The sequence below is a fragment of the Eublepharis macularius genome, chromosome 18 (assembly GCF_028583425.1).
Source record: "Eublepharis macularius isolate TG4126 chromosome 18, MPM_Emac_v1.0, whole genome shotgun sequence".
Lineage (NCBI taxonomy): Eukaryota > Metazoa > Chordata > Lepidosauria > Squamata > Eublepharidae > Eublepharis > Eublepharis macularius.
Window position 1 is genome coordinate 39661361 of NC_072807.1, and position 16627 is coordinate 39677987.

General features: G+C 49.0%; 1 protein-coding gene across 6 annotated transcripts in view; it reads right to left on the bottom strand.

Moving 5' to 3' along the window:
• HERC1 (HECT and RLD domain containing E3 ubiquitin protein ligase family member 1) overlaps window positions 1–16627 on the bottom strand; it is an 84647-nt gene that overhangs the window by 5291 nt on the left and 62729 nt on the right. For all 6 annotated transcript variants that reach the window (XM_055003102.1, XM_055003099.1, XM_055003098.1 and 3 more), the window contains exons 57-73: window positions 16320–16434; window positions 15249–15395; window positions 14918–15019; window positions 14218–14391; window positions 13498–13791; window positions 12444–12509; window positions 12240–12365; window positions 11562–11700; window positions 10820–11001; window positions 9793–9948; window positions 8731–8853; window positions 7874–7976; window positions 7029–7198; window positions 6588–6726; window positions 5488–5657; window positions 4543–4712; window positions 4203–4368 (exon numbers count right to left, since the gene is read on the bottom strand). In XM_055003102.1, coding sequence (XP_054859077.1) covers window positions 4203–4368; window positions 4543–4712; window positions 5488–5657; window positions 6588–6726; window positions 7029–7198; window positions 7874–7976; window positions 8731–8853; window positions 9793–9948; window positions 10820–11001; window positions 11562–11700; window positions 12240–12365; window positions 12444–12509; window positions 13498–13791; window positions 14218–14391; window positions 14918–15019; window positions 15249–15395; window positions 16320–16434 — 2542 coding nt within the window. The remainder of the gene's footprint in view (window positions 1–4202; window positions 4369–4542; window positions 4713–5487; window positions 5658–6587; window positions 6727–7028; window positions 7199–7873; window positions 7977–8730; window positions 8854–9792; window positions 9949–10819; window positions 11002–11561; window positions 11701–12239; window positions 12366–12443; window positions 12510–13497; window positions 13792–14217; window positions 14392–14917; window positions 15020–15248; window positions 15396–16319; window positions 16435–16627) is intronic.

Genomic DNA, 16627 nt, shown 5'->3' on the forward strand with positions numbered 1-16627 from the left:
GCAATTTGTAGATCCAATCTTCAATAGTTGGCACTTCTTGTACTTTCCATTTCTGCGCATACAAAAGTCTAGCTGCTGCAGTCATATAAAATATCAACGTCCTATGGTGGGCTGGGATTCCCTCCATTCCCAAGTTTAGCAGCAGGAGTTCTGGGTTCTTATTTATTTGAAACTGTAAAATTTCACTCATTTCTCTTATTATTTCCCCCCAGAACTGCCTAGCTACCTCACACGACCACCACATATGATAGAGGGAGCCCTCATGCTTTCTACATTTCCAGCATTTATTAGAAGTGTTCAAGTTTCCTAGCGCAATCTTCTTTGGTGTCATGTACCAACGATAGATCATTTTGAAAATGTTCTCTTTAATATTAATACATGTCGTTGTCTTCATTGTAGTTTTCCACAAGTATTCCCATGCCTCCATTGTTATTTCTTTATTAAAATTTATAGCCCATTTCACCATTTGTGTTTTAACTGTCTCATCCTCGGTATACCATTTCAACAGTACTTGGTATACCTTGGATATTCTTTTCTTGTCCTCTTTAAAAAGGGTCTGCTCTAGTTCCGAATTCTCTGTTCGTATACCTCCCTTTACAGAGTCCGAGTTATACAAATCTCTGATCTGTCTATACTGGAACCAATCGTAGTTCGGTGATAGTTCCTCTTGCGTCTTTATTCTAAGTTTAGACACTTCAGTTTTAGTTATTTCTTTGTACGTTAAACATTGTTGTTCATTATCAACAGCTCTCGGATCTATCACCTCGTATGGAACCACCCACAAAGGGGTTCCTTCTTGTAGGTAAATTCTGTACTTCTTCCAGATTGTATATAAACTTCTCCTTACAAAATGATGCAGGAACATCGAGTTGACCTTTACTTTGTCATGCCATAGGTATGCGTGCCATCCAAAAAATTTTTTATATCCCTCTAGGGCTAATAGTTTCTTATTCTTTAATGTCATCCACTCTTTTAACCAAACTAGGCAGATTGCATCATGGTAAAGTCTCAGGTTGGGCAGTTGCATTCCGCCTCTTTCCTTTGCATCTTGTAGAACTTTTACTTTCACTCGAGGCTTCTTGCCTGCCCAAACAAAATCTGATATTTTCCTCTGCCATTTTTCAAATTGTTTAGAGTCTCTGATGATTGGTATTGTCTGTAGCAAAAACATTACTCTTGGTAACACATTCATCTTAACTGCTGCAATCCTGCCCAACCATGACAAATTCAGTCTATTCCATTTGATCAAGTCTCTCTCTATCTGAGTCCATAATTTTTCATAATTATTCTTGAACAAATCTATATTTTTTGCAGTCAGCTCAACTCCCAAATATTTCACCTTACTAGTTACTTCACAGTCCGTTGTTTCCATTAACAATTGTTGTTTCTGCTTAGTCATGTTTTTACATAATATCTTTGACTTCTTTTTGTTAATGAAGAAACCTGCCAAGTCACCAAACTCCTTGATCTTGTCTATCACTTTTGGCATGTTCTCCAATGGATCTTCTACAATTAACATTATGTCATCTGCAAATGCTCTAACCTTGTATGAATAGTCCTTTATTTTTATTCCTCGTATTTCCTCGTCTTGTCGTATTTGTATCATCAGAATCTCCAATACTAAAATGAACAACAATGGAGATAACGGGCAACCTTGTCTTGTTCCTTTACTAATCGTCAATTTCTTGGTCAGTTCATCATTCACTACAATTGCTGCAGTCTGGTCTCTATAAATTTCTTTAATTGCTCTGATGAATCTTTCTCCCAATTGTAGCTTTTCCATAGTGGCAAACAAAAAATCCCAGTTTAAATTGTCAAACGCTTTTTCAGCGTCTACAAAGAAGAAACCAACCTCTTTGTCACAACGCTTATCATAATATTCAATAGCATTGATCACTGTCCTTAAATTGTCTCTTATTTGTCTGTCTGGCAAAAAGCCTGCTTGTTCCTCCTCTATGACTTCCGAGAGCCACCCCTTCAGTCTCTCCGCCAATATCTTCGTAAAAATTTTATAATCATTGTTAAGTAGTGATATAGGTCTGTAATTTTTCACGTTAGTCAAATCTTGGCCCTCTTTTGGGATCAATGATATATTCGCTTCGCTCCAAGTGTCTGGAATTCTTTGATCCCTAAAAACTCCGTTCATCACCTCTTTTAGGAATGGTGCCAGTTCGTTGGCCATTGTCTTATAAAATTTAGCCGTAAGTCCATCTGGCCCTGGCGCCTTTCCTAGATTTGCAGATTGTATTGCCTTACTTATTTCCTCATCAGTTACTTCACTATTCAACTTATTTCTCCAAGCTTCCGAGATCTCTGGAAGTTTGGTTTTCTCCAAATATGATGCTATTGATTCTTTGGTTACTTCTTTTTTATTATACAGCTTAGCATAAAATTTATAAAAGGCTCTACTAATGGTAGTCTGCTCCAGGTACGTTTTATTTTCTTCACAGATTTTATTTATTATTTTCTTTTCCCTTTTCTTCTTCAATTGCCATGCCAAATATTTCCCAGGTTTATTAGCACCCTCAAAAGCTTTTTGATTCAGTCTTTTAAGGTTCCACTCCAATTCTTTATTACTCATTGCTGTTAACTGTTCTTGAAGAATTTTAATTTCCTGATGTATTTTCTTTTTCCCTGGTCTCTTTTTTAACTGTATTTCTTTGGCCTTTATTTTCTCCTCAATCTCTTGTCTTTTCTCCTCTTTCTTTTTCCTTGCTCTGCCATTTAAGTCCATTAGTATGCCCCTTACAACCGCCTTGTACGCGTCCCAAACTTTACTGGTTGGTACTTCTTTATTCACGTTATATTGTATAAAAAACTTTGTCTCTCTTCTCAATATTTCCATATTTTCACTTTCCTGTAGCAAGTCCTCATTTATTCTCCAGGCTTTCCTTTTTCTCCTTTTTCCAAATTTCCACATAATTGGATTGTGATCTGAGCCTACCATCGGCATTATTTCTACCTCCTTAGTCCATAACGCTAAGTCCTTTGAGGCCCAGATCATATCAATTCTTAACTTTGAATTAACTGAGCCTCGGCAGGGCAAAGGCTCCTGAAGGGGAGATGGCAGAAGCGGTGGAAGGCTGTGAGAGAATCCGTCCTCTCTGAAGTGATCTCCACCGGCTCTGTCTTTCAAAATTACACTTCCCAGCAAACACTGCATCTCCTGACACGTGAAGAACACGTATCAGATGTCTTGTGTAGAGAGACCCTTAGAGGGATGTAGACTGAACCCCTGTCCAATGCAAGGAATCCAAGGCGTAAGCATTTCCCAGAAACAACTTCCAAGTCTCTGCCTTGAACCTTACATCATTCCTTCCTTTGGCAACACCCTCTCATTGTTTGAAAGTTCCTCCTAATATTTAGCTGAAATCTGCCCTCCAGGTCTAGCACTGCCCTCTTGAACGTCAGAGAACAAGGTCTTGCCCGCTTGGGTGTTTGAAAAGGGTGCCCATGTCGCCTCTCAGGCTGTAGTAGCAGCACAGATCTGCTGCCACACCAGCTCTCTCCCCCTGCAGGGCTGCCTCTTAGACAAAGCTGCATGTGCAGGGGTGAACGCTGCAACACTCCTCCCTGAGGTGAGGTATTATTTCCCAAACGGCACCTGCTTTGCAAATGCTGGTGGAGTTTGAGGCAAGAACTGAACCCACTCAGGAGAATAAATGTGGGGCAGAGCAAAAGTGAGCAGCACCCTAATCCGAGAAGCAAGCGTGTGATCGATCCAGCCTCTCCTGGCAAACAAAAACACAGCCAAGTGTGATGTGGTTCAGGGATGCCAAAGGCAACGGCAGCCACTCTTCCCTCTGAATTGCCACGGAAATGGTGATGAATCTTCTCATGAGAACAGCTGCCTCCCGACTCTCTGTTGCCTGCCGTTTCAAAGCAGCACACCCCTTCATCCAGAAAAACAGCCTCTGGCTCCTTTTGGCCCCTGGTAGAGATCCTCATTGCAGGCGGCCATTTTTTAAATTAACTTTTTATAGGCATATTCTCGAGTATGACGCTTCATTGCACCTACCTCAGAACGGCCACACAGCTACGGCAGTGCTTTGCCCATATCTCATGTGCTTGACAAACCCATTCCCACCCACCCCCCCATTCCAATTTTGCAGGAGGCTGGCATTCCCTTCAGACTGTCACAGGTGACAGATCTCGAGTGCGCGAGCGAAGGCACAAAAACCAGGCAGCCTGAACTGACGCACCTGGCACATCTCTGTGATGGTGTCGTCGAAGACGCCCCCTGCATCGTCAGCACCTTCGCCAACGAGCTTCACCTTCCAGGCACGAGAGGGCAAGCGAAGGTCGGAAGCATTGAGCTTGACTACCTGCCTGGCTATCTGGACGAAAATTGGCTTGCACTTCCGACCCCTTTGGAAAGAGCCGAGAGAGGGAGAGAGGCTGCAGTTAGAAGAACACATTCATCACACAAGTAGCATAATACAGAGGCTCAGAACACACAATTCCACCCCAAGAGGGGCAGAAAGCACAGCTATTTGTACCTTCCATAGGCTGCCACCAGCACAGCACCGAGGACACACTGACCTTGTCGATATCCTTTTGACTGTGATCTGTGGCCCGTAGTTCTTCCCTTGAACCATGGTTTTCCCAATGGAGCGGACCATGGGAAGTGTGTAGACCCTTGGTGCAAGCAACGGCCTCAGCTGTCCTTGGACAATTCCCCATGTTCCAGCATTGTAATGGGATGCACTGTTCTGTAACCAGGCAGGGATGCTTGCGTTAACACAACCCACCCTCCAGCCAGCCATGCTGCCACTTGCCGGAGAAGGAATTCATTTCTCCAAGTTCCTCCCCTCTCCACAGCCTCTTAACCTGCGGGGCTTCGTGACTCCTGGCGCCATCTTCCCAGGAATCACACGGGGACTGAGGCAGGAAGGGGGGGAACGTGGGGAGGGTCTGCATCAAACAGCAGATGGCTGGAGGCAGCCCCTAGCCTTTGTGAGTGGCACGCTGCGCAAGCACCAGCTAATGTTGTCCCTTAGGGATCTGGACTGCAACCGTCCGTCTTGCTTCCTCGTCAAAACAAGATCCCTAGAATTTGAACCTTGAGAGCAGAGCTTTCAAAACACGCCCCCCCCCGCCCCGTTCCACAACTCCAGCCCAGCCCAGCCCAGCCCAGCCCAGCCCCACCTCCAGGTCAGAATCTGAGAGAATCACCCCCACAAGTACACAGCAAGCCGGACCACAACACGGACAGCACAGGCTCCCCAAGATCCCAGCTTCAGTCTAGCTACAGGCATACCAGCCTACGAAAGGTAACAATAAACTAGAGGTAGGAGTACTCTACCAAAGACGCAGAAAAGAGTTTCGAATACAATTCGTTCCCTAGAAATTGCACTGAAAGCCTCTTGTGGTTTACGCTAGCCTCCAACTAGCGCACTGTGCTAAGTGCACATTATTCAAGACCGGCAGAGATTTTAAATGCAGAAGAACATATCTCTGAAATGGTCCCAAATTTAAGAATGCTACCTGGTTATTTGGACTGAGATTCAGCAATCGCCAGGAAGAATACATGAGGTCGGAGAAGTGATAGAGCAGCCGCAGCCTGGCCCGGACTGTGTGGGTGCTCACTTCCTTCAGTGCTCCATACTGAGGCGGAATGGCATCAGGTAAGCCAAGCTGGAGGGGGACAGACACGCCTGCCAGAGGACAAAGAAGACGTTAAGCGACAGGAGGCTGGATCCTACTGACCTCACAGGCTTTATGTACATGCTGTGGCCATAAATGGGAACTGACAGAGACCAACCAGGACATGGCAGGACCCTATGACGCATCACATTATGGGTCCCAAACTACCATCCAGTGGCCACAGACATCTTACAATTCTCAACCAGAACTGGGTTTTGGGGTGGCTAACAATGAAAAAACACAAAATATTATAAGAGCAAAACATTCCTATAAAAATCAACCTAATAGTAATCTGACAATAAAAGATGTACAAAGTGGTGGCGGCGGGGAGATAAACCCAACTCAGCTAAATGCTTGGAAGAATAAATCAGTTTTCACCTGGCAGCAAAAGCAGACAAGCCGCCTCCTTGTGCCACAATCCACTGCATGCAGAACTCATTGAGGAGAACAGCTCCACCCACACTTGCCTCGCACCCGTGCCAGCCGGCTTGGCTGTTGGAGTTCAGAACTGCCTTCTCCGGAACAAACTCACGTGCACACCTCTGCTGCTCGAGGTGAGCTCAGGGGAACACCAGCCTTCCCGCGTCACTCTTGAAAGCACTCCTCACCGCAACGGCTAGCTTGTTCCCTTCCCTTATTATTATTCTCCTAGGGCTAACTGATTCCTCTAACTTCTTCAATCTGTAATGCTATTATTTTAGTCAATTAGATCAGCCGCACTGAGCATACTTTTTATGGATAGGGAGAATACAGCTATTTTAAATAAATAAATCAGAGAACTAATGTTAAGCATACTTCAGGAATCTCGTGGATTTTAAAGGGAACAGATTTAGGGCCAACATTTTGACACCAAACTGGATTGACACAGATAGCTTCTGGAACTGCCACGAAAACGACTCAAGAAACCTTCAGCAACCCCAGCCTTTCCACGCGTTCCGTACCTGGTGCTCGGGGGGGAACAGGTGGAGCGGTCCACGCAGCACTGTGGCATCGTCCCGCAGAAATCTGTCGGACGTTTTTCCCTTGTAGGAACGTTATCAGGGTTGGCTCTCGGACATGATTGGTATGGCCCAGTCCAAGCTAAAAACAGCAAATGGATTCAGAAAGGGGAATGACTTACGGAGCCCTAACGTGTGTGAAACACAGTCCAACAGGGCCGAGGACATCCTTCCTGGCCTCTCCTGCGACAGGCGTTGCGTTCTCTGCTTGGTGACGGGGGCAGAGGTCCAAGAACGACTCCTGATCTCATCACGTGGAAGACGGGAGCAAAATGTCTCGCTAACCAAAAGTTCACTTGAACAACAGATTTTACTCTTCATTTTTTTGCCAGATGGGGAGAAAACCCAAAGGCTTTTTGTGCAGCAGACCCATTTCACACTTACCTGACCTTCTGAGTTGCTACCCCAGGCATAGACATCCCCGGAAGAGGTCAGAGCGAGGGTATGTTCGGCTCCGACAGCTACATCTTCAACGAAGATTCCCGATAAGGCTGGGACTTGCTGTGGACGATTGTGGTTTCGGGCTCTGCCTTCTGGCAAGCCAATCAGCCGATCTAAGAAAGCATAAGAAGTCCCGGGCTACATCACAGGAAGAAAGGCAACTTGCAGAGGATGGCGACACTCATTTCGGGGAGCGAGCTCTGGCTAGAAAGAGGGCAGGGGCACCTCTATCTCCGGAAATGGTGCGGCCAGCATCACACTGTGCCAACTACATGGGTTATGCAGTGGGCCTCTCTCGAGAAGAGACTGCTAACCGCCTGCCAGCAATGCCTAGTTGAACGCTGAGAGTTCAGGGGCAGGAGGGTTAACTGAAACCATTAACATGCCGAACAGTTAGGAGAGCAACGCGGGTCCTGGCAGTCGGTTCTCTCAGATCACGAGAAGAGCCCTGCTGGACCAGGCCGGGGGGGGGGGGGGGTCCCTCGAGTCCAGCACCCCACCAGCTGCCCTGGGCAGCCCACCAACGGGGCAGAGAGGCCAAGGCCTCCCCCCGAGGCTGTTTCCCAGCACTGGGACTGAGAGGTTGGCTGCCTCTGCATACGGAGGTCCCCTTCAGCCCCCATGGCCAGCAGCCGCTGATGGACCTCCCTCCTCCACGTGTCTCTACAGGGGCTTCATCTCTTCTTCCAAGGCAAAAGCAAACGGACCACCCCTTGCAGCACCCAAACCGTTCTGCCCTAAAAAGCACCACACACTCGGAGCAGCCAAGAAGGTCCAGTCCCACTTACCTTGCCCAAACGTATACACATGCCCATCTTTTGTCAATGCAACGGAAAACTGGGTTCCACACGCGACTTTTTTAATTCCAATTCCACAAAGGATATCTACTTTCTAAGGCAAAAGATGAAAAGGAAAAAATATTACCCTGTGATGATCGTTTGCAATTAAACAAAAAAACTCATCAGTCAGCTACAATTAGAATCATAGAATCCTAGGGTTGGAAGGGACCTCTTGGGTCATCTAGTCCAACCCCTGCACAAAAATATGCGACTAACCGTGCAATGGGCTTAGACCGGAGTAAGTCCTCTTAGGATGGCACTGTAAATGCATTACTAATGACTCCCAAAATTAGGCTGGCGCTCTGCTGCTGAGCCACAAAAACACCCACTGAGTCCACTGAGACGCATTCTTGGGAAGCAGAGTTGGGACCATAGCCTCCAGCTGCACCGTTACTTGGAAGAAAGCCTCACTATCTTGATTGGGACTTCAGAACACACACTGGTAACAGCTCATCTGAACACCCGTTCTCCAAAGACGAGAGAAGTTGGAGAGCCAGGGGCTCTGACTAGCACAGATGGTAATTCAAATCCTTCTCACCAACGAAAGTCTCTGGACAACCCTGAGCCAGCCTAACCTACCTCACAAGGTCACTGTGAAGGTCAAATAGGCCAGGGAGGGCAATACAAGCCACCTTAAGTGCCTCAAAGGAAGGCTGGGATGAAAAAGGAATAATAGCTGCACCAGCTGTTTCTACGGTTTTACCAGTGTGCCACAGCAAATACAGAAAGCAAAGGGTTAAAAAACAGCTTATAACTAGAAACCATCCAGGGATCCAATAGGAGAAAGTATGTCAAGTGAGGCCAACCTGTGGTGAAGATTTGGCGGTGGAATTTCCCAAGCCAAGTTTCCCATAGTCCCCGTCACCGAATGCCCAAACCATGGAGCCATCTGTAGACACAGCTATGGTGTGGTTCAGCCCACAGGCCACCTAGTTGGGACAGTAAAGTTTTGATTAGGTTTCTGCCACCCCCCTCCCCCATTAATACAAATGCGAAAACGTCTGAAACATGCTCAGATTCTTGAATTCACAGCTTCTGCTCAGCGGAACCAGCTCTGCGCCCTGCACCACATGCCTGGTGCCTGAAAGGAGAACGGTTCCTCAGACGGTGCGTGTCTCTCTGCTGTTCATTTTCTATCATTCAAAAACTTCCTCTAATGGATGTGCACCTGGCACTACCACAAGGAACCCCCCAGGCTGCAATCCTGCCCCACTGAGAACAGAGTGGGAAGCGAGCCCCGCAAAGCTCGTGCCTCCTCTTCCTCGCCAAGCCAGCGCTGTGCTGGAGCTGGGGTCCTGCATGGTCGGTCCCCACAGGCACCCTCCAAGATCTGAGCTTGGCTGCTTATTCTCTCCAGGCCCCCAACGCCGGGCTCCTTCCAGAAGTAACAGGAACGAAGCCTCTGACGAAGCCGCTGAGGAGTCTCCTCGAGGGCTCTGGCTTGACAGCGTCCGAATGGCCCCAGCGCAGCACCAAGCTCAATGGAGAGGGCAAGTATTCTGCCCACGGAGGTTGCAAGACTGCAGCCAAGAACATGAAGAACTACTAAAGAATGAACTTTGGCTGCAGAAGTTACCTGGTTATGCGAATCACTAAGGAAGGCCCCCAGCCGGCCACTTGGTTTAGGACACATTCTGGGCTGTGGGCTCAAGCTAGTAAAGCTGCTTCAAGGGCTGGTACTTTTTTAAAAAAAAATGCTGCTCAGTGTGCCTTCAACTCCCAAGCATGAAACCTCAGAATATTACTCCCATCACCAAATCCCAACTGCACAAGCACTCTTGACAATTCCCATCTCTTTCAGCAGAGCCTAAGAGCAGAACCTGCCCTGGCGGTCGAGCTCCAAGCACAGGAGCGCCGCTTTCAGTTACCTCTCCGATCTGATAGCCTTCCAGAGCGGTCACTCTCTCGGGAAGCTTCTTGTTGGATGTGTTCCCCAGCCCCAGCCGGCCGTAATCACCATTTCCAAACGTGAACAGCTTGCCATCGGCAGTCACCACCGCCGAGTGCTTGAAGCCACAGGACATCTGAAGCGGGGGAAACCCCAAGCACAATCCAATTAGGAACATGGTCTTACCAACCCTGAATTTAGGTTCCTATATTTAGTTCTTTTAATGAAACAATTCTGCCCCCACGCCTCTCGGCCATGCTGGTGCCTAAGGCCACTTCCAAACAAGGCACCAGGAAAACAGCAACGTGAAGGGTCAGAACAGGAGCAGTAAACAAGGAGCCAGCCAGCACGAAAAACATTCATGAACTTTGCAACAGAACGGGAGTTTGTTGGATAGATTTATACTCAAGTGTTTCCATTATTGCCCAGAATTGGGAGGCTACAAGTCACCCTCCCTGCAAACAAAAACCCTGTGACCGTGATTCTTGCAACATACTCTTTGTAGAGTCCATCTCAGATTTAAGAGACCTTTCCTTCAATTGCGGGCGTTTCATCATCTACCCCCTCCAGAATTTGCAAACTCCAATGTGGGTTTGACTCCACAGCAAGTCTTAACCTCACGGGGTTTGAAGGTGGCCTCAAAGGATGACCCAGGACAACCAAAGCCAGCTGCCTCAGGCCAAGTCCTCTCTCTGTCCCCTGAACATTCAGGCATACTTACTGCCTCAAGACTGCACCGCATTGGTGTTTCTTGCACTACACCAGCACTGCATTACCAGCTGCCGTGGCAGGGAAGTAAGGGGGGGCTAAACAGGGGAAGGGCAGAATTCAACACAGCCACCCCTGGGGATCGTAACACCTGAGCAAGACTGCTCTCTGATGAAAGGAGTCTTTGATACTTTACCCAAGTGCCCTGAATTCCAATTAGGCCAATACTTGTAAGAGGGACTAGCTCTATTCTGCTATAGGAGACAGCTGATATGAGGAAAGACATGCTCGCCGTTAACCTGCACCACTTCTTCTCCTTGTAAGGCCTCAATCTGCCTGGGGCGGCGCTGCCGGTCACTGTTTCCATGGCCCAGTTTGCCATAATCTCCATCCCCCCAGCTGAAAACTTCTCCGCTCTCTGTTAAAGCCATGGAATGCCCGTCAGACCCACAAGAAGTCACCAGCTGAGTTACCACAAAGCCTTTGATAAAACGAGAAATAAAAATCGGAATTATTGCAGAGCACAAGCAGTTCACCAGACCAGAACGATCCATGAAATCAGAAGGCAGGGTCCACAGACCTCGGCTCCCTCTACAACAGCTGTGGGTGGAGAGGTCACTTCTGAGCTTCCGCTCAACGCTGCCATACGAGGACTACGCCTGACAGAGGGGCTCGAGTCCACAAAAGCTTTCTGCTAGAATAAAATCCTGCTAGTCTTTAAGGTGCCACAAGATCGCTGATCTACAAAGTGGCTTTAAGCAACTGCTGAGGTCTTATTTGAAGAAGAGTTTTCCTCAGCCTCTTACTTTGAGAAAAGTTTTTCAGAATGTCACTAACGAAAGCCTGACCAGGCACTTCGAGAAAATCAAGCTTCCTCATCCGATCTGTGGGGCTTCTGGATTTTGTGGAATTAAATATATGTTGCCCATGAAGCTCACGGCGTGAACGTTTCCTTGCCGCATTAACACCAGGGGAGGAGGGAATGGGGGGGGGTGCGTGCGCATTATGCTCCAAATTCCACCACAGTCTTTGTTCTTTTACCTTGCAGCGCTGAGATCACGGTGAGCACATGAAGATCGTCGGAGTTCCCTTGCCCCAGCCGACCGTAACTCCCTTCGCCACAAGCCAAAACTGTTCCATTCGCTTGAATAACAAATGTACAGTTTTGACCACAAATGACCTAATAATTAAGGGGGAAAGTACAGTACTTAGGAGTTGGTTTATTTTTACACTAAACTCAAAAAGCAGTATGCCCTGTTCCAAATTTACACATTTGGCTGTCCAGTACCAAAGTCAGCCTTGTCAATGTGTGGAACGTACAACGCAAACACGCACATCTGTTTCAGGGAGAATATACATTTTCATTCACAATGTGGCTCCGATTAAATTGCACAGCCCCAAAAGCAAACATGAGAGCTGGGAGTGGTGGAATGGGCCCCACCATAAAGAGAAGAGGTGGGATGTGGAATAAAGGCTTGGGTGCAGAGCTTAGAGGGCACAATGCTGTCCGCTGGCTTCCCCTTCTTCCAGGGAATAGAACGATACTCTCAGAACACCTCCAGGGGCCGCTGCCCCAAGGCAAGGCAGGGTGTCAAGCTTGACGCAGCCGCAGAGACGAAGAGCTGTGTGGCCCCTGCTTCCCAGCCCTGAGGCCCTGGCAACAGCTGGGCCCAGTGATGGAAAGGGAACACGGCCAGGAGGAAAACCTCCAAGAATTACCTGCTGGGCTTGTGAGAAGGATGGCGCTGACACAGGTACCAGGACGTTGCGTCCAGCCTCAGCTAACTGCCCGTGCCGGCCAGCTCCCCAAAGGTGCACGTCACATTTCCCACCAAGGTGCCAATCCTGAGGATTTGCAGAAAAGACTTTCAGGGAAAAGCCGCCAAACCTCATCAGTCGAAATCCATCACCTACTTGACTAACCTCAGGCCGCGACGTTGCCCAAGACATAATCTGCTCATCCATCCCATTGATCCATTTGCCATTATCCTAAAAAGAAAACATCTGTGTCAGGATCATGTCCAGACACTGCAGACCAGTTCCCTCTGGGGCAGACGGAGGAGTTTGGGGATTTATTCATTTAGGGAACTTATTCATTTACAGTCCACCTCTCCCCCTAGTGGGGACCTGAAGGTGTTTAATGTTGTTTTTCTCTCCTTTTTTATCCTCACAACATGAGGATGAAGTGGGGAGGCTTGCCAACAGGCCTGGAGAAAAAGTGTTCTGTCCCTTTAATAGAAGCTTCGTGTGTGGAAACGGGCAGTTGAAGCTTTTCATGGCATGAGGATAAGTAACGCCACCTGCTAAATAGGTCACATTCGGCCTGCCTTAAAGGGCATTTTTTCCTCCAGGCAGTTGGCAATGTGGGTGCTAAACTGCCAGCTGACCTTGTGCCAGTCACCCGCTCTCAGCCTTTGCCAGGGTGGCCGCCAGGATAAAACCGGGAAGGGAGAACCGTGTGTGCTGCCCTGGCCTGAGCTCCTCAGGAAGAAGACAAAATAAAAACACCATAAACAGAGAGCGTTATTATTGTTCTCACCAGATAAGCCTTAAGCAACTTGGAGGAAAAGCAGGAGAGAACTGAGCCTCTGTCATCTTTGAAAAAACTTTCCCTACTCACTGCCTTAGATGGCTTTAACAGGGGATTGGACCAGTCCATGAAGAAGAGATCCATTAATGGCTACCAGCCATCATGGCGGGATGGATCCTCCATGTTCAGACGCTGTCTCTCTGGATGACAGTTGCAGGGGTGGCAGCTTTGGCCTCCACGGCCTGCTTGTAGGTTTGCCAGGGACATGTGGAGCAGAAGCAGGAAGCTGGACATGAGGGGCCAGGAGGGCTGCTCTCACGTTCCTCTCACAGGCAGCAGGGCTGCTCGGGTTTGACTCTCTTGGCATTGCATTCAAAAAGCCAATGCTGCTGCACCCCTCCCTCCACCAAGCTACTGGCTAGTCTAAAGACACTCAGCACAAGTTACCATCAGAAGTGCCAGTTCATCCTCCGGCACGGGCTCCAGGTCTGGGACTGTGAAGGATTCCGGGAACTGGGCCCCCTTGGCCAGAGCTTCAGCAGCTTTGATTGTGGTTGAAAAACATTCTAGCCAGGCCCACTCTGTGGGGTTCCAAGCGGAGGGATCAGGCAGGCAGGTCTGGTGATGAGGCGGGACAGGCGGGTTGCACAAGAGCCGGTCGAGGTGAAGCCCGACAGCAAGGGAGGCCAGGCACTGCATGTACGGGCTGTGGACCAGCTGGTCCCCGCAAACCACGTGGGGCTGGAAGAGCAGAAGTTTGCAGTTCAGGAACATACAGAAGACCTCAGCCTAGATGAGCGTTAAACATGGTAACAGCCTTGAGAGCAGCCTGGCTTTCACAATAGCATCCATCAACTGTGGAGGCTGACCTGAGAGACGGTTCCTTCAGCCTGACACCACTGGGCGGGAGCAAGTTATTCCAACCCATGTCAACAGAAAACTGACAAAATATTTGGCTGACATGCTGTAAACCTCTAAGAACATGAAAGTCCTGAGCCGTATTTTCCTTCTGTGAAGTAGCCACTGCAGAAACCGCTCCGGCAAGACCGGTGCACCCCCCCCCCAGGCCACAGACCAGCATCTTTGCAAGAAACACCTTCAATCGCCCCCCCTGGCCCCTCACTGCTCCCCCCCCCCCCTCTGGACGCTTCCCCGTGTGCTCCTTGCCTTTTCATAGGCATACTGCTCCTGCAGCATCAGGGGGAGGCGCTCCAGGAAAGCCCTCATGCAAGGAGCCGTGTTTAGCCCGAGGACGCCCTGCTGCTTCAAGGCCGTCCGACACGTGGCCAGGACATGGCTGGAAGAGATCCATTCCGACGTACAATTCACCACCAACACATCCTGGGGACACAGGCGGGAACAATCCAGACAAGACAGAAGGGAAAGGCCTGGTTACGGCTTCATGCCACACTGCCTAAGACTGCCAGCTGCTGTGCAGAACTCCCAGCCAGGACAGAAATACGGAACGGCCGCCGTTTAGGACGTGGGGTTTTTCTTCCCCAGCAGGCCAGGGGGGGGGGGGGTCTTTCTTCCACCGTATTTCTTGCCCTTCCTCTCATTTCTGTCCGCTGGGCAAGAAATTACATACTATCTGGTTTCATCTTTGAAATAACAACGGCCATTTACATAGAGAAAGTGCTTCTGCCACACCGCTCTATTTAAAATTAGTATCCCCACTGTTTTTTGAAAATCTGAGAATTTCACATTTCGGGAAAGAAATTCTCACTGGAATTTACTGGATTCTAGGGATCCCGTGAAGCCGTGGGCACCTGAAAAGAAATCCACGTGCCCAGCTAGACGGTCAGAAGAGCCAGGCTACACTGAGCCAGCAGACATCTGGGACTCTGTTGCCAAAACGGAAGGATACCTTGGATCTACTGGAACAAGCAGCAACACCGACTTCTGGGATCCACACGGTGGTCTGAATCGCTCCTGAACCTATCACAACACTCTGCAAGACTGAGCCGTCCTACGGAAAGGAAAGAGAAGTCCACAAATACTTGGTGCCTTGGCCAAACACAACGGGCACCCTCCACTGCACGGGTAAGCTACTTCACATTATTTGTTAACTTTGTACTGGAAACTAATGTTGGTGGCCAAGTGGGAGAATTATCACCAGAGCGACTGCCTCTGAACGATGCTGCATGGGCTGAGCTAAGGCTTTGCTTCTGTATTCTTAGCCACAGGCATTTGCTTACCCGGAGAGACCAGATATTCACCAGTCCACCCAGTCCACCTGACACCAAGGTCAGTCCGTCGGAACTGAACGCCACGGTCCGGACAGGAGTGATGTGCCCTTTCAGCTGATACACACACCTGACGTCTGCTGCTGTCCTGTATGCTTCCTAAGATCAAATTGCATCATCAGCACTCTTTAGCTTTGTCTGGATGCAAGAAAGAACATTCCAAACATTTTTACTACTAAACTAGTTCTGCCCTCTGTAACTCTCCCTTCAAATAATCTGTTCCTCAGAGACTTCTTGGAAATGTGTCCATTTCTTTACCCAACATAGAAAGCTGTCTTATATCGAGTCATACCACAGGCCCAGGTAGCTCTGTAGTGTCCTCTCTAACTGGCAACAGCTTTCCTGGGTCTAGATGCCAGGGACTGAACCAGAACCTTCTGCATGTGACGCAAATTTTTTACAAGTCCGGTCACCAAGCTTCCCCGAAGCAGGACCCACTGAGCTACAAGCACATGGTAGGAAGTGATGGAACAGGAAGAGGTGGAGCCAGTCTTCTGACCTCAGCTATGCCAAGGCCAGGACCCTGGGCAGAGAGAGAAGGGAGCCAGCTGAAAGCAGGGGATATGGAACCACAGAGAGGGACAAGCCAAGGCGGCGGAGGCAGAGGCATGGAGGACTCCACTGAGTGGCCTCATCCTGCCGTCCCTCTCAACCCAAGTGCAGAGAGGCTGGATCCACCCTGCCCGGGCTCTCAGTGTGTGCACAGAAGTCAGCAAACATGTTTTGTAGCTTTTCAGGGGCTTCATTGCCCACTCAAGAATCCCAACCCACACGTCCACTGCATATATTCCATGGGTTACAACAGGAATCCCGACACCACGCTAACACGGCGAGTTTTTCCCGTAGCACTGCCGACATGCAGGCGGCTGCGCTGCCGAGCTCCTCGGTATCCCTGGCGTCTCCTGGGCCTCTCTGGCTTCAGCCCAGAGGCAGCTTCTCTCCAATCCCAGCAAGGCTCCCACCTGCCAGGCTTACTTTTAAAAACAAAGCAATCAGGTTTTGGATGCCGCGCGTGGCCTTTACCTTGCCACTTGTCTCCTCATCCCACCATCCTTCCGAACAACTTAAACTGGGATGCAGTAAGACCACCTCATCTTGGGGGACAGTCCAGACGCAAAGCAAGCCGTTCTGGCACCCTCTAAATGGAAAGAAGGGAAGTCACACGGAGGAGCCGCAAGCAGCCCTGTGTCTGAAGTTCCCACAGAAGAACACGCGAGAGAAGCGAGTCTCTCCCTGGGGCAGGCAACTCATTCGGGTACGTGACGGAGAAATACAGGGTCTGCTTGTGAAGCTGTGGGTGGCCCCCAGCAGAGGCCACCGGGGGCTTCCCC